Here is a 23,697-nt window from a genome sequence, read left to right as displayed (position 1 = left end):
TTAGAAATTTAGTACAAGACAAGTAAAGTAGGCTAGACTGGACAATGTATTCAAAATAAGGGGGAAGTAAAAACACACACATAAATGTTGTTTATTCTAAAGACTTCATTTAAAAACATGCTTCAATTTAAATATTAGGCATTTAATGTAATGTTTTAACACATTACATAGTGTTTATTTATGGATGAAACATTTTGAAGTAATGTTTTACCTAATACTCATTTGGCCATATTATCACAGTGCAATAACATTTCATTTTTGGCACAAATTGAGTTTGAAAGTTAATTTGCTACTTATTATAAACAGTTGTTTGTGCATAGTTCTGTTAAAGTGAACAAAATGCTCTGTAAGTTTAGATGACATGCATGTTTGTATTTTTCATGTTTTACTTTTCATAAGTAATGTGTCTATTTAGGATTACATAAAATTTGTCACAGTGACTTGTATGACCTTTTAGGCCTTTATCCTTTTATATATCTTCAGCCAATGAAGTATGTTGATAAACTTTTTAATCAACACATTATCCTCTTAACACCCAATCCAACCTAAGTGAACTATAAAAGCCTTTTTATTTTTTATTTTATTTTTTTACAAGTACAAGCGAAAAAGACGTTACATTTGGAAATGTAATTTATTAAGTGTTCAGTTAACAATCATTTTTACTTTTTATTTTTTAAATGGTAAATGAACATTATAGTTATAAATTATTTCTGATATCAATACTGCTATACATACTGGGTATTTTTTTTAGAGAAAAAGAGGTTACCCAGCATTCGATTAACAATCATTTTTACATTAAATGTATACAATTTTTAATAGTTATAAATAACCACTGATAGAGAGTGCTATATATATATATATATATATATATATATATATATATATATATATATAGCAAAGTATAATGACCAACAAAATATATATATATAAAAATATATATAGATCATTACACTTTGATAACAAAGTTATTATAAAAAATGTAACAACATATGATTATATAAAGATGACATTTCTTCGATAAGACAAGGTCTACGATGGTTTACATTCATCATATTGCTCTATGAAAGGGTATTGGGGTTTATTCGTGACCCCAGGGCTGATTATTCGGATTGGCTCCACCCTCGATTATTCTGCCCTGGACCACAGAGCATTCAGCGGAGAGGGAGGCAGGCGCACACAAAACCCACTTTTTACATGCTCTACTGACAGGAATTTCTATCTGTTTTCACGGGATAATGTCTTCAAAAGTTATCGACGTGTTTTGGTAGAAAACAGCGAGCGTAAATTCCTGAAAGAGGTTGTTTTAACGGGACAGCGCGGAGGAGAGTTTATTGAAACTTTGTAAACTGAGTTTACAAAGCGTTTCCACACAACTATGGCGCTCAGAGCGAGAGCTTTATACGACTTTATCTCTGAAAACCCCGGCGAGATCTCTGTGACAGAGAGTGAGCTTCTAACTTTGAGTAGTGAAGAGGTTGTCGATGGTTGGTTGGAGGGCACGAACAGCAGAGGGGAGACGGGGCTCTTCCCCGCATCATACGTGGAGATTATAAAGACTGACACATCACTACACGGTAACGGGACATCCGCCAGTCAGCACTATTACCGACAAACTAGTCCTCAGAGGAGGGACACCTCAAATGAATCGACTCCCACTCATTCCGCTGTTTACCAGGGACATCTTCAGCAACAGCGACACAGTTTTCAGACGAGCCAGGGAAGTGATGAGGATTGGGACGATGACTGGGATGACAGCGGAACGGCGGATGAACACGGAGGAACACCTGAAAAACGCGGGAATACTCAAACGGGATATCCCATGACAAGCACCTCAGCTTCTCGACGTGGAAGTGCGCAGCAGTCCAAAAGTACAGGAACAGTTGGGAAAAATCTCAATAGGTTTTCCACTTTTGTAAAGTCAGGCGGTGAGGCATTCGTTTTGGGTGAAGCTTCAGGTTTGGTCAGAGATGGAGACAAAATATTTGTGGCTATGGGCCAATTCGGTCCTGAATGGCAAGAGAACCCATATCCATTCACTTGCACTATCGATGATCCTACAAAACAGACCAAATTCAAAGGCATGAAGAGCTATATGTCCTACGGACTCACACCTAGTCATACTCAAATCCAGGTGAATAGAAGATACAAGCACTTTGACTGGCTTTATGCACGGCTTGTAGAAAAATTCCCTGTCATTTCGGTTCCTCACTTGCCTGAGAAACAAGCTACGGGTCGTTTCGAAGAAGATTTCATTTCGAAGAGGAGAAAAGGTTTAATATGGTGGATGAATCACATGACAAGTCATCCTATTTTATCTAAGTGTGACGTTTTCCAGCATTTTCTCACCTGCAGCAGCAATGACGAAAAATCTTGGAAGCAAGGCAAGCGAAAGGCCGAGAAGGACGACTTAGTCGGTGCTAACTTCTTCCTCACTATCTGTCCTCCAGCTTTACCACTTGACTTACAAGAGGTGGAAAGCAATGTAGATGGTTTCAAAACGTTCACCAAAAAAATGGACGAAAACATCATACAGCTCAATGTCACTCTTAACGAATTTGCCAGAAAGCAGATCACTGGTTTTAAAAAGGAATATCAGAGGGTTGGACAGGCTTTCAGACTTCTGAGTCAGGCCTTTGAATTCGACCAGCAAGTATATTCAGTGCCATTAAACAAGGCCATGGTACACACTGGAGACGTCTACGAGACCATTGGGGATTACTTTGCAGAGCAGCCCCGTCAGGATTTGGAGCCAATTTCCGATCTTTTAGCGATTTACCAGGGCCATCTTGCAAACTTTCCAGACATTATCCATGTTCAGAAAGGTTTGGGATTTTTCTCATGTGTTTGCTCCAAAACCACTTGTCAGAATGGCATGCCATAAAATGAATATAGGTCAGTAGGTCAGTAGTTTATGTGAATGCCATCAGTTTAAAGAAGTGACGCACTATCCCGTCAACCCACCATGTATCAAGTTAATATTTAAGAGGAAACCTAAATCAGAATCATAAACTGCTTTTTCATGAAACTAAAGAAGCATCTTATTCATACTGAATTGGATGGATTGCGTTCTAGCTGCTGATGTAAAATGGCATGCTTTTTAGATTTATTAACTTTTTATACCTAATAGCAAATGGCACAAGGTTCTCAGCAGTGTGTCAAATGACATGTCCTGATTTTTCCGTGGTTGAGAGAGAGGGAGCATATGAGGCCTGCTAGCTCTTGCAGCTTGAGATGTGTGTTGGTATGGTGGAGTGACGCCAACCCTGTTGTAATTCCCACATCCCTTTAGTGGGGGAAGTGTGTACTTCTGACTAATCAGTTTTTCCTTTACTGTGACATTAAATTTAATGATGTCATTCTTTATTGCAGAATCTTATCTCTGCGTTTATATGACGCAAATAGCTAATGCGGTTTTGCATGAGAAATAGCTTGTCTACATAAAACAACTGATGCTGGGAAAGCTTTTGTGTTGAAGGCCCTAATCCTAAGCTTAGGGCCCCAGCACAGGGTAGCTCTGAACGCTTACACTACATTTTAACACACATAGTTATTCTGATGTCTTGGATGTAAAACCACATCTTTTAACTAAACATTTTATATACTGTATGTGATTGTCTTCTTAACGTTGATTTGAAACTACATTCAGAGCTTATTTTACTTCCGTAATCAAAAATATCCCAGGGTGAAACATGATATTTGCAAGAAAAAAATGTAGGGCAGATTTTTTTTCCATCTGGAATTGATTGGATCATGAAAAGTAGGCGTTGCATGTCAGAATGGAGGGGGGAACAGCAGACGTTATTTGTGAAGTCATGCATAAAGAAATATTGTTTCAGAAAAAGTGCAAGCTATCACGTTTTTGATGAGCAATAAGACCAGGAATGTGGAATTAGAATGTTAGTAAGAGATCATTTCATGACTGCACAGGGAATATAGATTTTTCCTTGCGAAATTCCAAAGAGAGCTGTAAGCCATAAATCAGAAGCCTGACTCTTTAATGTGTTCAAAAGAGTGCATGTGTGTTTTTACAGATGTGATTGGGTGTTGTAGATTTTAATACTTTAAATGAACCATTGCTTTCATTTGTTTTTTTCGTTGCTTTCTGTTCACTTCTGTCTTTCTCCAGGAGCCCTCACGAAGGCCAAGGAGAGCCAGAAACATGGGGAGGAAAAAGATGGCATTGCAGGTGGAGGCATCCACGACCGCTGCAACATCATCTCCTGTGCTACGCTAGCTGAGATCCAGCATTTTCATCGCGTACGTGTACGTGACTTCAAGGCACAGATGCAGCATTTCTTACAGCAGCAGATCAGCTTCTTTCAGAAAATCACAGGCAAGTTGGAGGAAGCCTTGGACATGTATGACCAGGCTTAGGACGTTACCATCCCACACTGTTGTGAGAGAACGGAAATAAAACAAATACGCAACCTTTTTATTATAGAATCATAAAAGTACACTTACTTTATTGTAGTAGTGTTTGGGGTGGCTTTGAGAACAAAAAATGATGACAACGTGTGGCAGAAATTGACAATGGTCTTTAAAATGTAGAGTACTATATACTCTGATTACACATAACTTAATCATAATTGATTTGAATTGGAACCCTTGAAACATTATCACAATTTTAAGTTTACATTTTAATCGGCTTTGTAGTTACAGTCGATATAAACAAAATTATTACTTATGAGTGTGTGCCTGTACTGATACGATTCTGTCAGTGGACTCATTCCATGGACATGTGGTGATGGTAATTAAAGGCATTTGTGTCTTCTGACCTGTCCTCTGATTCCAATGGATTTAAATAGAGATATAAAGATACATTATGCACTTGAATGTCTTATTGTGTCAGTCTGTTAAGTATGATCCTTGTCAGTCTCTGCAAGTTATACTTTTAGTAACCTTTATCTAATTTGCTCTGAAGGAGAGGCCTGTGTCTGTTTTAAATTAAGAGCTTGCAGGAGAAAGATGAGACACAGTTTCTCAGCCCGGGAGGAAAAGTGCAAAGGAACAATGACCTAGAAAACATGGGCTGAACCCTCTTTATCTAGAGGACATTCCAGACGAGGTAGAGTGGATCCCTCACAATACTAGTTTACCAGCACTTTCATTATTCAGTTTAGACTTTTTTCTCCCATGTTACAACATAAGTATTTTAGTTAAAGTACAGCAAATGAGAGCTCAGTGGAAATATTTTAAGAGCTGAAGACCGTTACCAGCTGTATGAGCAAGAAAAATTGAAGTGAAACCTTTAAAAATGGAACTGCGGTTCTCAAACTCTGGACCACTGGTGGTCCGTGAAAGATTCCCAGTGATCTGCCAGTTGTTACTGGCTGGTTTACCAAAACAGACCTAAATATAGAAATATATCGGACAAAAAGCACCAACATTAAATAAATCATCCAATTAATAAACTCACAACAATTCATTATTAGTAACACTACAATCAACCGATTGTGTTGTCAAATTTGGTTGTGCACTTTGATAATATAGATGTTACATGTCAGTGTAACAGTTATAATATCAATGTTTATTCCAAATGTTTAGCTTGAGATTTGTTGGCTTGTAAAAAGGATGACCAATGAGAGCCCCATTTGAGATTGGAGTTGTTAGGGGTTTCGCAATTTTTGTTTTACTCTTTAATTTTCACAACTTTAATTTTCACAACTTTTTCAACAGTTCTTAAAAGCTTTTTAAATGACGGACCATTCCGTCATTTAAAAAGCTTTTAAGAACTGTTGAAAAAGAACAAAAAATTAAAAATAATCAACCATCAAGGAAGATCAGCATACTCAAGAGTTGGGCCTCAGAGCTCCAATCAAATGACCTCTTGAAGGAGACTGTACCATTATTAGTTTCTGTGCTTACTAGGGAGAAAAACCAGAGCTGCCCGGAGCAGTCAATCCCTCACTGCGTTTGAATTATTTATCAGAGCTAAAGTTAGGCTTCTCTTTCCACACACACAGGTCCTTAACCATGAAGAATTTATTCCCACACCCTGATCACTTAACAAGCCCACACATATTACGCATAAAACAATGCTAAGGAAAAAAGGAATAACTACACTGTACATTTGTGTTTTTATGAACCACTGTTCAATATCAATATTTGTTGCTATATTAATTAACTATATTAATTACCAGTAATGTAATGCAATTCTAACCCTAACTACACTAATATAATTTATATAATGTATTAATCATAAATATAATTTTTGTACTTTTCAAAACTGGTCAAAGGACTATAAAAAAGAATTCATTTATTATTTCATAGATTTATACATGTAATGACAATCATTTTTACATTAACAATCATTTTTCTAACACACAGACATAAATACACACATGCATGTGAACATTCATAAATCTGTAGCCCAAAGTAAATTATAGGTATTACAAGATAACAAACACATATTGTCAATATCAGCACATTTCTGTCGTATCTCCTGCTAATGCCATCTTGCTAGGAGTGTAAAAATTATGGTGCAATATTTGTGAGGGAGTTTTTGTTTTTGTGCTCAGCGTAATATTTTAATTTTAGATACTTCTTCAAAATGCACCTTTAAGCAGTTTCAGTTCTCTCTTCAATTTCATTACTTTCTGACAGACTTTGTTTACAGCAAATGAGACCATATAAACAAACATAAGGCATTAAGGTACAGCATGAAGCTATAGTGTCTTTTGAAAACCATTTAGAGAAACTGTGAAAGAAATATTCAGTTTAGTTATCTTTTAGAAGTAGTAGTTATTCTATATCTTTCACTTTAAATAATTACGAATACACTGAATTAAACTTTACCTTCCCTATTCCAGTACCTTCCCTACCTGTAGGCTTACATGTAATAACAATACTTTATTATTTAAGCAATCCTATAATCATTAAAACAATCATGTATTGTTACTACATGAAGGGTGAAGTAGCATAGTGACCTACATCAGTATTTTATAAAAACCAAGAACACTGGATGTAAACACTTGTGGTGTTTTACCTCTAAAATGTAGAAAATTATTTAAATTTATGATAAACATTTGTTTTATACTGTATTCAGTGAAATGAATTACACATTGTTCATTCATTCTATCCATAGCACATTATCAAATAAATGTGCAAAAACCCATTGTTTGTCACTGGGGTAGTACCCTCAAATGTTTACCTTTGTACCTTATAAACCCGTAAAGGGTACATATTAGTACCTTAAGTGTACCTTTGAGGATCCTGCCCAGTGACAAGCTAAAGGTAAAATGTTTCTGACTATGTGTACTGGAAAATGTAACTGCAAAATATTGTGACTCTGAAATAAGATTTGGTGGCCATCTGTGTTTTGTAAGAAACAATTTTAATCTGTGACAGGAAAAAAATTTAACAATAGGATTAACATCAAAAATGTATGTTAAAATTGTAGTTATTTGGTGTTTTTTTTTTCCCTTGATACTAAGCCAAGAGACCTTCAGAGTCTGATTAGATAATTAAGTTTCTCAATGTATGGTATTAAACGTAGAAGCTTACTTTCTTTTGCCTTTAATGCTAAGATCTGTCTCCGATCATGGTCATGCACAATGATAGTTCATGAAATGGGTTCAAGCAACATCTGGATGTGATAAAAAGAGTTGAGTCAAACCCAGTATTGGTTTTGTTTAAGGGGTTGTGTTGCTGGTGAACAGTGCTGGGCAGAATCAGGGTTAAGTGGATTCCATGTGCAAAGGAGAAATGGAGACACAGCTTGTTCAATTGCTGGCACCATGGCTGCATTATGTACTTCCTGTAAAACAGGACTACCAGGGCAACTCGGAGTGAGGGGGGTTACTATAACTGAAGGAACAGTGAGACTTCTCTCAGGCTGACCCAGATATGGGCCTCTGGCTAAAATATCTTCACTAGGGTTCCCTGTCAGATGCTGTATCATTGCAGGGTGAGCCCGCTTTTCCCTGCGGTGCCGGAAGACGAGTATGAGAACCACAAGAATAACAATCAGGAGGAGGCAGGCCAGAAGCGGCAGGATGATGAACAGGGGATCAGATGCAGGTCTCGGTAAAGTCTCCATCCTCACCAAAGTATTTTTCGGGGAGGGGTCCAACTTGCTCATAGTGGTACGGGGCACGTGAGGAACCGTGGATCTGCTTCGTGTGTGGTTCCCCCAGCGGTTTCGAGGTTTGAGCTTTGAGGCAGTCCTGTGTGGTCTTGTTGATGGATCTATGTGAGATGGAGGGTACACAGCATTTGTTGTTTTGTTCAAAGTCGGCATCTTGGTCGGCTCTGAAAGCATATGCTTCCCTGTAACGGGGTCATAAGGTAATACTAGGTACACAAATTCACCCATGGCAGGCTGGACGTTGGCTGCCTTCAAAAGGAAAACGAATGAGTCATTAAGTGGATGGACCGCTGTAATGTTGTACCTGGGTGTTGTTGTGTTGCCATAATTGGCATGGAAGTTGATGTTTTCCTCAATAGCCACTCTGCCTTGTTCAACATCCCTGAATGAGAAGGACTCCACCGAGTGAGAGGCTCCTCCAAGGTCAAATGTGACTTTGACTAGCTTTCCGTGCTTCGGTGGCTCAAGAATTTCAAAAATGGGATCACTAGCACTAAGGGAAGCCAATTCTGTTGCATCCAGGACGTCCTTTCTTAGCTTCACTGGGATGCCATCTGGGATCCTGACATGCTCTCCTAGGTGGATCAGTGGCTTGACTGTAATGTTGACCACCTGGTTGGTCAGATTACTCTCAGATGTGAAGACCGTGAACTCAAAGCAGTCCCGAGGGGATGACAGGTCACTCATGTTGTAAAATACTCTGCCGCTGTGCAGGTCCTCTTGGTCAAAGTGTGTGACCGGTTCTTCCATAACCATGACACTCCCATGATTTGGTGAGCTTGTAACTAAATACTTAATGGATGCATGTCTCTCATTGGACACTGCGGCCAGGTTCTCAAATGTCAGAGTCACTGTGGTCTGGCCTTGCAATAGAGTCAAACCAGTGTTGTTGACCACACTGATGGTGATATTCTCTACCTCAACACTGAAGAGCTTGTAGAGTGGTCTGTGGAATCCATCAGTGATGCTGAAGTGGATGACCCCTGATGAGAGTTCCCCTTTCTGTACAAAGTGCACTCTTCCTTGATTTACATCAGCTTGGGTGAAGGTGCTGATAGACTCATTGAGCTGACCCTCCAAAGCAAGGAAGCCATTTTTGGGCTTGCTGATTACAGTATAATAAAGCTCCTCAGGTGGAGTGTCTTGGTCCTCCACATAAAGATTCTCAGGATCCAAGGTCACAGTGTCCCCTTTGACTACTTTGAGTCGAGGGGATCCTGTCTTAAGCACAGGAGGCCGGTCATTAACAGGGGTCACAGTGATGTTAAATATTTCAGATACTATATAATCTGTATTCTGAGGTCGTTGAGCAATCTTTCCTTTTGGGATTAGCCACACGTCAAAGGTGAAGTTATCATGAGTGGTCTCTGAGTCGTCATGTACGTATATGATTCCATGCTTATGGAGGTTGATTTGAGAGAACTTTGGGCTTTCATGTGTCAGATTTTTTTCACCTACGACAATTGTACCATGGTGGGGTGGAGAGGTGATTTCGTACCAGATCTCATAGAAATTATGTTCCGCTTCATCTAATTTTCCCAAAACGTTTGAGGCATCCAATTTTGATTTATCAATAAGAACACTACTTCCCTCAGCGACGACAGCACCTAAATAATAATTTGAAAATATATATGTTATATATTGTGATTTATTGTTTTTTTTTATGTAATGGTAATCTGTTTATCATATTAAAATAACCAGAAGTCAGAAATAATTACCAGTATTTGTTAAGAGTGCACTCCTGTGCTCCGGACCTGTATTTTCATAAGAGATGTGGATATTAAAGGTATGAGCTTGGAGGATTGCTGGGGGGCATGACGCAGTGAAGGTGAAGGAATCTGTAGCGCTCCATGAAACAGGTTTAGTCTGTGCATACAGCACAGCATGTTCTTTCACCTAAAATAACACATTGACACAAGTAATTTAGCTTGTTTATAAGTCAGAATGATCATATCCACCTTTTTCCTGAATAACCTATCAATGTCGTCATGATGGATTCTAACTTCGGATTGGATGCTCACATTTTTCCGTCTCGATCGAAATGGTGTAAAGGTCAACTGAATGAATTTAATTTATAACTAAATATAAAAATGTTGGCAGGGTTAAGCTGTGTTATCGGCTGCCACAGTAACAGCCATAAAATTAAAGAATTCCTGAACAAAAAGTACTTGTTTTGCGCAAAAGCAAATCTGCAATTCTTAAGTTAAAATACAGTATGTAAAATAATAAAATAATGTGTTTTATGGACAAAATCCCCTGAACTTCACACAATCGGGAGCTCTATGTAGGATATGTGTGATCATGTGTTTTCAATACAGCTAACCGTGGGTCGCTTCATGTCATCTAACCATGTTGTAAACTCACTCAACTATAGTTGAGTAACTGCACAAATATGGACATTGCAACACTATAATGTAATAAAACAATGGCGCAATGTGGTTTTTAAAACCATTTTCATAGGTTTAACTTGGAAAATACATTTTGACTATAATTTGTCTTGAAGCACCAGAGACCAGAAATGTAAAGAATCGTTCCAATATGAGTTGGGCAAGACTTCCACGTTCAGGAAAAAGGTGCATAAATGTTATTTAATATCACATTTGAAAAATAAATCAGCTTAAAAGAAAACGCTAGTCACTAGAAGATGAGGAAGTGTTAACATTATGTGGTTGATTCAGATAACATGCAAGAGAGTGAAGTTTACATCTAAATTTCTTACTGCCCAAATAAAAATTGTGATGCCAAAAAAAGAATAATAATTTGGGCTCTTCAAAACCTCTATGCTGAATGATCTTTGTGATAGAGCATTTTAAATGTTAAACATTAGCAGAACTTGCTAGCTCAAAAGAGTTTTGTCTTTATCTTAGCAATGTCCTGCACCAGTTCCTCTCTGGAATTGAAGAACACTTCAATGTGAACATGCTTTTGAAACGAATTACACATTTTAACATCAGCCAACAAAACTCAGAAGCAGATTTCATAAATACCATGTTTTGTGTAAAGGATGAGATTTCTTCTGTGGAAGTTTCATCTTGTTTCCAAATCAGGCTGCCAAATCTTAGAGGTGAGGTCACAGTGTACGTGATGGTGCGATTGCCATAAATATCATCAAAGTCATTTGTGATTATCAGCAGCTCATCTTCAGTAATTAACTTTGAAGACCCTGTAGAAGGATACAGGAAATACATCCTTTACATCACACAGACAATTACACCATTACTGTTTCATTGACTTGCAGTCTGCTACAATATCTTGTTCTTTTGCTACCCTATTGCTTCATATGAAACAGCACCCTTACCAGCTCCTTTCTACTAAAAAAATATATAACATTAACAGCAGTACAAAATATCACTTGGGTTTTATTTTAAGAAAACAGCAACAACAAAAAAAGTCCTGAATTTTCTTTAAAGCACAGTAAAATAAAACCTGGGAAAACCCTGAGCTCTTGGTTTTTCTCTAAGCTGATGACCAGAGATTGGGCTGCAACACTGAAGATTTGCCTTGGAGCAAAGTTCACCCCATCGTTGACTTGAAAGTGAAATCCTCCAGACAGGGCACCTGTCAAAACATAAATACCACAGACCTACTGAGAGATCAAGGAAAATGGGTTATCAAATCTTATGGGCACTTTATTACATAAACTAACCACTATGTACAAACACCAGCTGGCCATGACTGATATGCTCTTGGGTGAAGTTCAGAACAGGCCTGGAGGGGGCGCTCTTCAGGGCTAGATGCCCATTACTCGGTGGAGTGATGATGAATTCTAGGCTCTCAGGAAGAGAATCTGGATCCTCAGAACTGAGGTCTTCAGTGGTTATCTCTGTCACAGAACCTTCCCACACCTAATGAAAGAAAGTTTTGTCAGGTGAGGTTTGACATTTTTCACTTGAAACTTTTTTTATGTTTTTGACACCAGAGACTATTTTAGAATGTGTTTATTGAGCCTCCTTCTGGCCAAAGCAGGCATCTAAAGTCTAGGTCTCCACACAGTTTATGCTAAACCAATGCTTTTTTCCATGATGAAAATGGAAAAACAATATGTGCCAAACCTATATTAGATAAATGTACCACTATTTTAGTGCTGGTCCACACATTTGTTGGGTCTGTGGAAAGAAGATGTAAACTGACATTTGAAAAATCCAATTTTTTAAGATTTAATTTCATAAATACTATACACATGAGAAGATTACACATTGGCTTAAAGGAAAAACCTCACCTTAAGAATTCTGTTTACAGTTACAATTGGAGGTTCATCATTTATGGGTGTTATATTGACATAAACCACAAATGGCAAACTTTGCTTCCTGATATCTGTATTATTGGCCACCACTGTAAAATTATCAGCCACGGTCTCACTTCCATCATGGACATAGAATATGAATCCCTGTTCAGCCTGTGGCAAAAGAAAGAATAAAATCGTTTTTGTAGCAACATTTATCATAAAAACTACTAGTGAAAATCATCCTTTCATAATGATTATACATATATTTAATTTATTCATATAAACTGTGATAAATTAAATGCCTTGTTTTAACCTGTGTTGTACGGGAGTGAAGAGAAACAAAGGAAACAAGTGAAAAACAGAAACTCACTTGAGCCCTTGTGAAAGATGGAATTGGGACACCAGGGATCCTTGAGTGTTCAATTCGTCCATGATGAGGCCCCTCGGTTACAAGATAGAAGATTTGGAGTCCATGAAAGTGTCGGTCGACAACTTTGATGATGTCCTGAGTGAGAGCTTTAGAAGAACCCTCCATCAGGGTCATATTGGACACTTGAAGCGGGATGTGCAAGGGGATAATATCCACTACGACTACAAGGTCACGGATTGTTTGAACGCCATTGGTTACGTCAAGTGAGAAGGAGTCATTGACATATCCATGCTCAGTTTGAACATACTGAACATGCCCTTTATTGATATCACCCTGTGAAAAGCTTTGGATGGGATTCTCCTGACTGCCACGGTAGTGATCTTCTTCTAGCATAGATATCCGCAGAAAACCGTAGGTGGGTGCCCCCTTCAGACTATACACAATCTCAAAAGGTTTGTTATCTTCATGAATGACCTGGAACACACCACATGTACACGTTAAATACGTAAATAATAGTCTACATTTCATAACCTTGTTATCTGAAAATGATTTTAATGAAGCAAAACTAACCTGAAGAATTTCCTTGTTGATTTTGACAGGCTTTCCTTCTTCCACTACAATGGGGTTATTGTGAATGATTCTAGGAGGCTTCTGATGACTCTCAAGGTACACCTTAACTGGCACACTAACATCCAAACAGAGGCCTTTAACCTTGCTGGTGAAATTAAAAAAGTCCTCCAGGATTTCACTGTCATCGTGATGATACACAACATGACCCATCTTCAAGTCATGCTGTGTGAAAGTATTTGCTTTTATATCATTGCAGTAAAGAGTCCCATGGCTCGGTGGTAGAAACACCTCAAAGACTACTTCTTCATCATGCCTGACATCCAAATTAGTGGAGATACTGAAGTTAGCAACTCCTAAACTGGCCATCTGGCCTTTCTGGACCAAAATACCCGTGTTGTTTGCCACCTTAACAAATGGATCATTGGCCGACACTTCAAGTAGTGTTGATGTGTAGTGCTTCCCATCAGATATAAAGAGGACAAAGCGGCCATAACTCACCCCTTTGTGAATGAACAGCACTCTCTTCTCTTCTAGGTCCATCTGATGGAATTGATAAAGCTTGTGTGTGGTGTCATTTACCAGGACCAGCTCACCCATAGGGATCTTTCGTCTGGTATAAAGCAGATCTTTGTCATCAAAGTCTGTATCAGCATCATGGTAGCACAAATCTTCCAGTGTTAGCAACCGCTGGCTGTCACGCACCACATGGAAAACTTTATCCACAACACGGATGGGTTTCTGATCATTAACCAACTGGATGGAAATATTAAATGTACCCGCCGTGCCTTGGGACTTATTTTTCAGAGAGCCGAAAGAGGCCAGGAATGTAAATGCATCATGGGTGGTTTCACTATCATCATGGACATAAAAGATGTGTTCCTCTAAAATGTCCTGATTGGTGAACTCTACTATGCTGTCATTGCTGGCAGAGGAATTGGAGAGGTTCGTTCTTTTCAGTACCCCATGTTTAGGGCTTCTGGTGACAGTGTAGTATACTGCTCTAGAGCTGGGAGTCTCTGAGAAAAGCATTGCCTTAGTAATGACCTTGCTCTCCCCTTCCAATAGAGAAATTCCATGATTTTTTAAAATTATGTTATGAATATCTGCTTTGATACTGATTCTGAACTCATGAATCCCTGACAAGGCAAATTTTGAGAATACTTGAAAGTGAAACATATCTCTTGTATCGTCAACTGGCTTTTCTAAGAGCTCATATTGCAACTTGTGATTAGCAATGTCATCTTGGCTGAAAGTTGAGTTCTTTTTTAAAATCTTATTACCGAGGAGAAGATGTCCTTTCCTTGGTAATGTCAATAAACGAATGTGAAGGTCATTTTCCAAAAGTCTTGCACCCTTGGCAACAACATGGAAATGTTGAGGTGTCAATGTGACTTTAAGTTCACCATCTATCTCTACCTTATTTTTGGTGATTCTATAACGAATCCAGTGTACTCTAATCAAAAACAACAACTCATCTGTAATGACTGAGCCAACTGTGGCTTTGCATTTGAAACTGTCAGTGATATTACTTTGCTGCGTCCCATGGAAGGTGCTGAGATATCGTAGACGCTCCTTTTCCAGAAGTTTTTGCGTAAATGTGCTTGTTTGTTTCCACTGTCCACTTGAATGCAGCCTTTGAAGCTCACCGTAGATTGGTGGCACTGTGACGTCATAGCGAATGTCCACTGCTTGTTTAGGAACATTGACTTGCACAGCAAGATGTTTGTTACTAATAAACGTTGCTTCACCTTGGGTTACCTCTACGCCGGTGTTGTTGGCAACCTTGTATTCTAGAGGAACAGCGATGATCCTGAGTACCACTGTGTTGCTTAACTTGTCCCCATCACTTACCCTAATAGCCATTCTAGCGTTCTTGACACCTTTGTGGACATAACTCACTTTACCCTGCTCTAGATCACTTAGAGAAAATGAGGTAACTGCTCTGCCCGGGTGTTCCTCAATCTCTAGAAAGCCTGAACCCGCATTCAGGTTACCAAGGACTGAGAACATCAGGTTTGTGGAGTTACTGTCAGGGTCGATGACCCTGAGGACATCTGTGCTCATACGACGTCTTGAGCGCTCTAGGAGAATGAAGAGACTACCCTCAGGAAGGCTGAGTTCAGGAGCATCATTGACAGGTGTGATGCTGATGTTAAATCTGTGGAGACGGTTTCCTTTGAGAAAGCTAGGCACTTCCTTTTTGCTGTTGGTGAAGATGGAAAACATGAAAAAGTCAAGTAGGTCCTCAGATCCTCCATGGACATACATGACCCTTCCTTGCCAGAGATCCAGAATACTGAAGGTGTTTCCACCCAGATCAGGGTCAACATCCAGTCGGAGTTGTCCATGGACCGGCTGCTCTTCAACTCGAAACATAATCTGTGACTGACGGATCCCAATCTTACGAAACTCTAGATTAATTTTAATGTGTTTAGACTCAAGTGGTGCCCGTCCGCCTTCAAGAACCTCCAAATCCTTGAGTAAAAGGACATTCTTCTTGTCCATCTCAGGTAGGGCATCTGTGATATTTTCCGAATCTATGGTAATAACTGTTGGACTTGTGGTACTGGGTCCAAGCTGTATTGCTGGTTCACAACCAACAGAAATATCCTTGGTGACCAATGCTTTAGGAAGGCCCATCCTTTGGTAATTGACTCTGATATTCCTAAGACAGCCTTTAAACGAACCAATACGTTTCCCTACCATAGAGAGCAATCCATTCTTGCGGACCTCTGTGTAAGTGCTGACATCGACCCCACCTAGGAACAGAGGTCCAGTAAACTGTAATGCACTGGCATTTATCCCAAAGCTAGAATTGTGCATCTCCAAACCCAAAGTAAACTGAAGATTTAAAGGAGACAAATAGAGCCGCAAAATGTGCCATGCCCCATCATTGATGACCATCAGGGAACGCAATGCTGTCTTGGTTACACCTATTTTAATTACAGCAACAAGGTGACCCTTTTGGATCTCCAGGGCAAAATAGTTACCCTTTCCTGCAGAGCTGTATAAAAGGATGCCCTCTGAATGTACTGTATGTAGTTCACATTCAAATACACCCTCTTGGGGTACGTCCCATGTTGGCAGGGACATGTATGCTTTGGAACTGAAAAAACTTATAGAATCGTTGACAGTGCCTGAAAATTGTGGGCTGCAACCAAGTGACACTTCATGGATCATTTTGTATCCAGAGTAAGGCCTAAGGGAGGATAGGAGGTTATGCTCATTGAACAGAACCTCATCCAAACATCCCCGAAAGCCAAAGGGAGTTTCATTTGCTGAGAGGTAGGATTTTTCCAGATCCCAGACACCACCAACAAAAAGTCCATCCTGGACATCCAGTTCAAAGTCAGGTCCTGGCATCTTAGCAGATGTTATAGAGTTTTTGTCCACAGTAAGCGTGACGTTCTCATTATCATGTTGAAGTTCTAATGTATGCCAGGTCAGATCATTTAAGGGGATACCCTTTTCAGAGCGAACAGTCCGTTCCCCAGATCCAAGCTGAATTCGCACCTGACAGAGACGGACAAGAAGATCTTTATAGTAATGTAGGAAATAATCTCTTTAAAAGCTTACTACTACCAGTATTGCTAAGACACTCATACTATATTAACTGCAGGCAACAGTCACTGTGTCAGTATTTCTTAGCAAGAAAAAACTTGTCAGTACAGTGATGCATGTGGAGGTTTAGACTATGAACAGACCTTTTTGTCTGGAAGCAACAAGAAATCACTTGCCTTTTGTTTTTGCCTCCGGGCAAAAAATATCTGAGTTGAGCGTGCAGCTAATTACAAGTCAGATGAATGTAACTACCATAGATGGGAATAAGTTTAACCTCAGTTTTCATATAATATTTCAACAAACTGTAGTTTAGCCAGTTCATCCAAACTGATCAACATATGCAACCTTTCACTAAGTAATCTCAGCTTCTTACAGCAGTTGCAAAACTGCAGTGATCTCAAGACAATTACTGTACTGTATTCTTATGCTAAAATATTCTTTCTGTTTTTGACTTATCTCTGAAATTGACAATTAGAAACTTATAAATAATATGCAATTAAATGTTACAAAACATAAAATTACAGGTTGCAATAAAGTATAAATCTATAAATACTGTTGTATATGAATATCTCGTTTTAGAAAAATGATTTAAATGTAATGCATTTAATTAAATCACCTGTACTCTACCAGAATGCAGCCCAACCCAGAGGAAGTCCGTCTCCCCAGCTGCCAAGAACAGCAGTCCACCAGGTCCAGAGGTTCGAAACCGTACATGGAAAGATGTCTGACTAGACAACTCAACTGCTTTCAAATGGACAAACCCATCTCCGTAGAAAGAAGCTGCAAAGTCATTTGTACTAGGATTAATTATTTATATATATATTAATAATATATGGAACCCCTATTGATCCAGATGTTTTATAATACTATTGCTTAATACAACATATACATAAACATGACAAATTTTTTACAACAGTAAGCGCAAAGGACACATTCCTTAAAACAAAAAGTGCCAGAGGGGGCATATCTCTTGCTGTTTAAGAAATACAATTTACACTTTCAAATGACTTAATTTCATCCCCTCAGCTTGTGTGTCTCATCATAATGGCATGGATTATTCGTGCATACTGTATGTATCGGAGTTGCTACTGCCCCCTGTAAATTAAGAGATTTATTGGCCTGAACAGCTCTGTAACAGCTGCTGCTGCTCTGTGCCTAATGCAGTTTAGACTAAGTGCTGTTGTGTCTGCAACCCTCTAATGCTTTATCAGAATTCAATTAATGCATTTTAATGAGCTGAACACCTTTTAGGGGCACAGTAGTACTGCTTCATTTCTAGAGCACTGTGTCAAAGGAGTCAATAGAGATTAGCACAGTGACTGCAGATGAACATGCTTTTTTAAAATGCTAACCATACTGAGTTAGTAGGGCAGGGAATTTTTACTATTTAGATTGCTCTAATTTGATTGTTCAACCTGTAAGAGACAGATTGCAAATTATGTCCAAATAACAGTATAAACTAGTCATAAACATAAACACCTATTCAAAAAAACAGTGAGTCCATACATGGTCACTGGGATGAACATACATTGCATTAATGTTTACATAACTTTAAATAGCCTGTAGCCTAACTTCAATACTCATAAAAGTGTTTCAGTGTTGAAAACTGTGGTTCATATTTTTAAAGGTTTGAAGCAACTTTATCTCATCTTTCTAGCAATGTTAGGATGTTTTTAAAAATGCATTGAATTGCAGATTATGGTCTATATCTGGTTTTGGACTGGGGGAGGTTGCTTCCATTCATGCTGCAAGTAAACAAAATGAACTTGGACAGATCGGATTATATCTAATCCCATATTAGACATGTGCAGAAGTGACTTTGTACAATGAGGTATTAATTACTCCTTAAATGTCCCTATCGCCACATATGTTGTTTATGAATTATTGTTTATATTTTATGTCGTCAACATAAATAGTTGTTCCATTTTTAATAGAATTATTGAAACCAAACTGAAATTCTACTGAGACGAAACTAACGTTAGATTTAGCCTAACTACTGAAAACAAAATTTGTTGTTTTAGTCTTAAAATGTAAATAGAAACTGATCATTATATTATATTATATTATATTATATTATATTATATTATATTATATTATATTATATTATATTATAATTAATGTCGTGGTCTGCTCACACTCACCTCCGAAAGCCTCTCCAACAGTCAAAGAGAGCAGCACAAACACGCGCCACCAAAACTTTCGCTCAAAGGAAATGTGAATCCACATGTTTCATAGCTTTTCAGATCAATTTAAATGTCTTATTGATTTTATATTCCCTGGAGTACGTCCATTGCGCGACCTTAAATCATCGTTAACTTTAAATCACTGTACCTGCAAATCTGTCATCTAAGCGACGTCACGGGTGTGTGACGGGTTACCCCGCCCCTTCATGCATATTCATAATGCGCATGCCATCGGAGGAAAATACCAGTCTCAGAAACTGCCCAAACTCTTCATTCATATTTTGCAGTATGCTTCTACTTTAGTAGCAGTAATGAAAGCTACTGAAATCTTAAAGCTGCAAAATCTGTGGATCGTTTTTGTAATCCTTATCGATCGTACTTGAATAATCATAATATTAAAAACAATGGTTTTCTGACATATTTTGTCCCTTTTTTTATGTATGTAGTATATTTTATGTTTTGCTTGTTTATGTGTTGTTTTATAAATATACGTCAAAAATTCCAGTTTCAAATCATTATAGTTATAAAAATAAGTAGAAATATAAAGATGTAATATCATTTTAGTAAAAAAAAAAAATATTATAAAATATTATTTTAAAATATGATATTATAAAATAGACAAATTCAATATCTGCGTTTAGTGATGTGTTTGTTTATAGTCTATTTATTTTTGTACAATGACCACGAGGGGGCGTGACCACACTACATAACGTGTTAAAACGTGATTTAACGCTGAACAGTTTTTTTTCAGTGAACTCCTGCACTGAATCTAATATTGCTTCCTTCGTAGCACGTGTCTTTATGGAGATAATAATTAAGTATTAGCTTTCTTAATTCCTTTGAAACAAGACCTTAACACACAGATCACAACTAATGTTATAGGTAAGAAGTTCAATACATTTTATTCTAAGGCCACTGTGACTAAATCACTTTTTTTTTTTTTTTGTATTTGCCCAACAACAAGTAGACCAAGTTCACATATTGTTTCTTTTTAATCATTTGAATAAACATACAAGAAGATATACTGTGTTAAATACATAAGATACGACATTATCACAACATCTCCATGAACAGAGGGTGTTTAAGCAATGTAGCTGTAGCATGGATGGTATTCCTTCAGAGTATTTCCACAGTATATAAATATCATATCACAAAAGTACCATGATTATTACCTGAGACCATCATGGTTCAGTTTTTATTAGGGAACTCAAACAGCAAATACAGACTGTGTATCTGATAGCTACAGTCCATGATAGTGCGTGCAGAGGCAATAAGCCCGAAATGAACCCAGCCATATGTAGATATGCCAAGAAAAGCAAATGTTAGGTAACACATTAAAAAAATAATAATATATTGAAGCAGTATTTTCTCCGGGGCAAAATTCCCCCGAATACATTTTAATTTCTGACTCAAATCCAACTGCTGTCAATAATGACTCCCTGTTGTGTGGTTAAACTGGTTGTCTTTTAATATGAGGGGGTTCCATCTGCCTTGTTCTTTAACATGAAAATACATAAAAGTTCTGTGATTTCAGATGCACTACTGAATCATCTTAACACTCTTATAAATAGCGTTCAGGGAAAACATGTTTGTTATTGCCAACGCTTTAAAAACCTGTTGTTTTTGAGTGCCAATGAAGTGGCCGGGATCCAAATGATTGGGAAGAGAATGTAGCTAGGTCAGCACTGGGGCAGTTCGGAGAAACTGGTGACTTAATTTTGATGTCCATAATTGTTCCAAACGAACACAAGCCAGGCCTGTATCCTGTGATATAGAGCAGCATGTTCTGGGCCATGTGTTTACTGTCATTAATTTGGATGTGGTGGGTGGAGATCAACCGCTACATCAGGAAAGACTTATGGATCATTTTTCCAAACGTAAATATGTCTTCACTGAAGCATGTTCTTAAAGGAGTAGTTCACACTAAATTGAAAATTAGCTGATAATTTACTCATCCTCAGGTTATCCAAGATGTAGATGAGTTTGTTTCTTCTTTAGAACAGATTTGGATTACATCAGCATTACATCACTTGCTCACCAGTGGATCCTCTGCAGTGAATGGGTGCCGTCAGAATGAGAGTCCAAACAGCTGATAAATACATCACAGTAATCCACAAGTAATCCACACAACGCCAGTCCATCAGTTACTGTCTTGTAAAGTGTAATGCTGTATGTTTTTGAGAAACAAAACTATCATTAAGACATTTTTAACTTCAAACTCTTGCTTCCAGCTAAAATACAAGTCAATAATATATTGTTTCCGCCAGTGAGGAAGATGTCTCACCTGAATCAGGAAAGAAGTATGTGCAGATCAAGCATTGATTACAAGGGAAATGCTCCAAAAACAGTTCTAAACAAATATGTTGGTGGATTTGATCTGAGATTATAACGGGGGATTTTCACTGGAGGAAGCGTTATTATGTATTACATACTCATATTTTTACCAGTATTGTTAAAATGTATACATCTTAATGATGGATTTGGTTGTTACAAACACAAAGCTTTTTGCTTCACACGATGTAAACTGATGGACTTGAGTGGTGTGGATTATTGTGATGTTTTTATCAGATGTTTGGACTCTCATTCTGACGGCACCCATTCACTACAGAGCGTCCACTGGTTAATAAATGAAGTAAAGCTACATTTCTCCAAATCTGTTCTGATGAAGAAACAAACTCATCTACATCTGGGGTGGCCTGAGGGCGACTAGGCCTACATTTTAAGCAAATTTTCTTTTCTTTTTTTGGTTGAACTGTTGCATTAACTACACAAGTTTTACATTTTACAAACTATATGATCAGCTAATGTTATGGGACCTGATTATTTAAACTAAGTAACGCTACGTTTTAAGAGCAAATAGGGATGTTTCAAACACATTACTGACCCTGAAATGGTTGCATAACGAAAAAGAAGGGTACTTTTTTTTCCCCCCAAAAGGCCTACTTTTCGGAGATTACCAAATATGCAATGTCCCTGAGACTGCTCCAAAACCCACAAGTTCTGATTTGACAGATCAGTGTCGGCCTCCAAACACTCTTAATTATTTCAATATGCAGTGGATGGAAAAAGCCTGCTCTGGACAGAGTAACTGGGCTACATGCATACTTTATTCGTGGATCGTGGTGTAGGCTAACACCAGATTGCATAACAATCCACTTTTTTGGAGCTCTGACTGCCATGAGACAGGCCATATCCGGAGAGTACGTAGACAGCAGGCCTCTGGAATAAGTCTGGGATTGTGCAATAGCAAAACAATTAAAGCCAGACAGAAAACGCTCCTGCTAATACTGATATGTTCTCTTTGATGAACTTTTAGAAGGAATTTTAACCATTTATAAACACAGAGTTATTGCTTAGCATTTGGTTGCACTAAAGCTTTGGTGTCCTTTAAAATGACACATTAAAATTACCACAGACCACATACTTAGAAATATGGAAAATTATTAACATGACATTGGTTGAATGTAAAAATATACAGTATGTAGAGCACTTGTATATTAGAAATACAAGCTTGAGGTCAGTGAGTTTTTTTTATATATTAATACTTTTTCAGCAATTCAGCAAGGATGACTAACTATATTGTTGCAAATATATATATATATATATGTGTGTGTGTGTGTGTGTGTGTGTTTGTTTTGTTTTATAAATGCTGCTCTTTTGAACTTAAATGATTTCTGAAGGATCATGTGACACTGAAAACATAGTTATGTTGCTAAAAAAATTCAAGCTTTAAATCACATAAATAAAAAACATTTTAAATTGTATTAAAAGTTAAAAATTCTAAATTCTATTATTAATTCACAGTATTACGTTTTTTGTTTGTTTGTTTTTTACTGTCTTTTTTTGTATCAAATAAATACAGCCTTAGCCAGCATTAAACACTTACTGACCCCACTCTTTGGAACAGTAGGGATTTGTATATTTGGTAAATGATATTTCAGCATGCTGGGTTTAGAACACAAAAAATGACCCTGAAATGTATTTAGTATTGCAGACCTGCTGTCTGCCACCCTATCAGAACAGAGCTGCGATCTATTTTTGAAAACCACTAACCTAAAGCATTTAGCATTGGCATGTGTACAAATACAAACAAACATGTAAACACAATCTGACTGATATTCTAGATTGCATTCAAAATCAATCAACGTTGATCTGAATGCCTGCAAGACACTGCAGATGAAGGCTACACTATTAGACCGAGGCCTCAGTGCTCAGGGGAATTCCTCTGACATCTGATCTTCTCCATCTAGACGCCTGATGGAGGGAAGGGCCAGCTGGTGGCCCTGAAACACTGCTCGGGATGAACAACTGCATCGTGCATCCATTAAATACATATAATGAAGAAAGAGAGGCAGGGAAACAGCAAAAATCTTAAAATGAGTAGTTGTGACCTATTTCATACATGCATGCATCTGTGTGTGTCAATTCCTGTTTAACCAGGATAAAAACATTAGCAGGGAGTTTGGGTATTTAGTGGTGGAGAATATCCAACAAATCCCTGTTTTTTGTTTTTCATCGGCCGTTGTGTGAGTGAATGGATGTGTCTGTGATTGAGAAGAGAAAAGCTGATCTCTGTGCTGACACTAAAGGGATCTGATGTAAAGGAGATTAATGAAAGCCCCCACTTTTCTATTTCCATAGGTGAGTCTCCCCCCAACAGAAGCTAGTGGAGGATTACAATTTTAAATCCCAGGGGCAGAGA

General features: G+C 38.0%; 2 protein-coding genes across 2 annotated transcripts; one reads left to right on the top strand and one right to left on the bottom strand.

Moving 5' to 3' along the window:
• The first annotated feature begins 1,127 nt into the window (after positions 1 to 1,127).
• Positions 1,128 to 4,833, top strand: snx18b (sorting nexin 18b). The gene is made up of 2 exons (XM_052567791.1): positions 1,128 to 2,822; positions 4,127 to 4,833. The coding sequence occupies exons 1-2, from the start codon at positions 1,376 to 1,378 to the stop codon at positions 4,372 to 4,374; spliced, it is 1,695 nt and encodes a 564-aa protein (XP_052423751.1). The 5' UTR covers positions 1,128 to 1,375; the 3' UTR covers positions 4,375 to 4,833.
• A 1,406-nt stretch (positions 4,834 to 6,239) lies between these two features.
• LOC127966644 (chondroitin sulfate proteoglycan 4-like) lies at positions 6,240 to 19,241 on the bottom strand. The gene is made up of 10 exons (XM_052567789.1): positions 18,954 to 19,241; positions 17,429 to 17,592; positions 13,252 to 16,764; positions 12,682 to 13,155; positions 12,306 to 12,482; positions 11,733 to 11,931; positions 11,513 to 11,644; positions 11,074 to 11,249; positions 9,805 to 9,982; positions 6,240 to 9,693 (listed from the first exon to the last, which is right to left on the bottom strand). Exons 1-10 carry the CDS (start codon positions 19,036 to 19,038, stop codon positions 7,610 to 7,612), a joined length of 7,182 nt encoding a protein of 2,393 aa, XP_052423749.1. The 5' UTR covers positions 19,039 to 19,241; the 3' UTR covers positions 6,240 to 7,609.
• Positions 19,242 to 23,697: the final 4,456 nt, after the last annotated feature.

Source organism: Carassius gibelio, chromosome B10, assembly GCF_023724105.1.
Source record: "Carassius gibelio isolate Cgi1373 ecotype wild population from Czech Republic chromosome B10, carGib1.2-hapl.c, whole genome shotgun sequence".
NCBI classification, from domain to species: domain Eukaryota; kingdom Metazoa; phylum Chordata; class Actinopteri; order Cypriniformes; family Cyprinidae; genus Carassius; species Carassius gibelio.
Note: the sequence above shows the minus strand (reverse complement) of the source record. Positions and strands in the feature narration are given on the sequence as shown.

Excerpts from the sequence above, each read along its gene's own strand:
- snx18b (XM_052567791.1), top strand. The coding sequence starts at position 1,376 with ATGGCGCTCAGAGCGAGAGCTTTATACGACTTTATCTCTGAAAACCCC. Across the intron at positions 2,823-4,126 it reads CATTATCCATGTTCAGAAAG|GAGCCCTCACGAAGGCCAAG; the intron begins GTTTGGGATTTT and ends GTCTTTCTCCAG.
- LOC127966644 (XM_052567789.1), bottom strand. The coding sequence starts at position 19,038 with ATGTGGATTCACATTTCCTTTGAGCGAAAGTTTTGGTGGCGCGTGTTT. Across the intron at positions 17,593-18,953 it reads TGTTGGAGAGGCTTTCGGAG|CTTCTTTCTACGGAGATGGG; the intron begins GTGAGTGTGAGC and ends ATGACTTTGCAG. Across the intron at positions 11,250-11,512 it reads AGAGCTCAGGGTTTTCCCAG|GGTCTTCAAAGTTAATTACT; the intron begins GTTTTATTTTAC and ends ATCCTTCTACAG.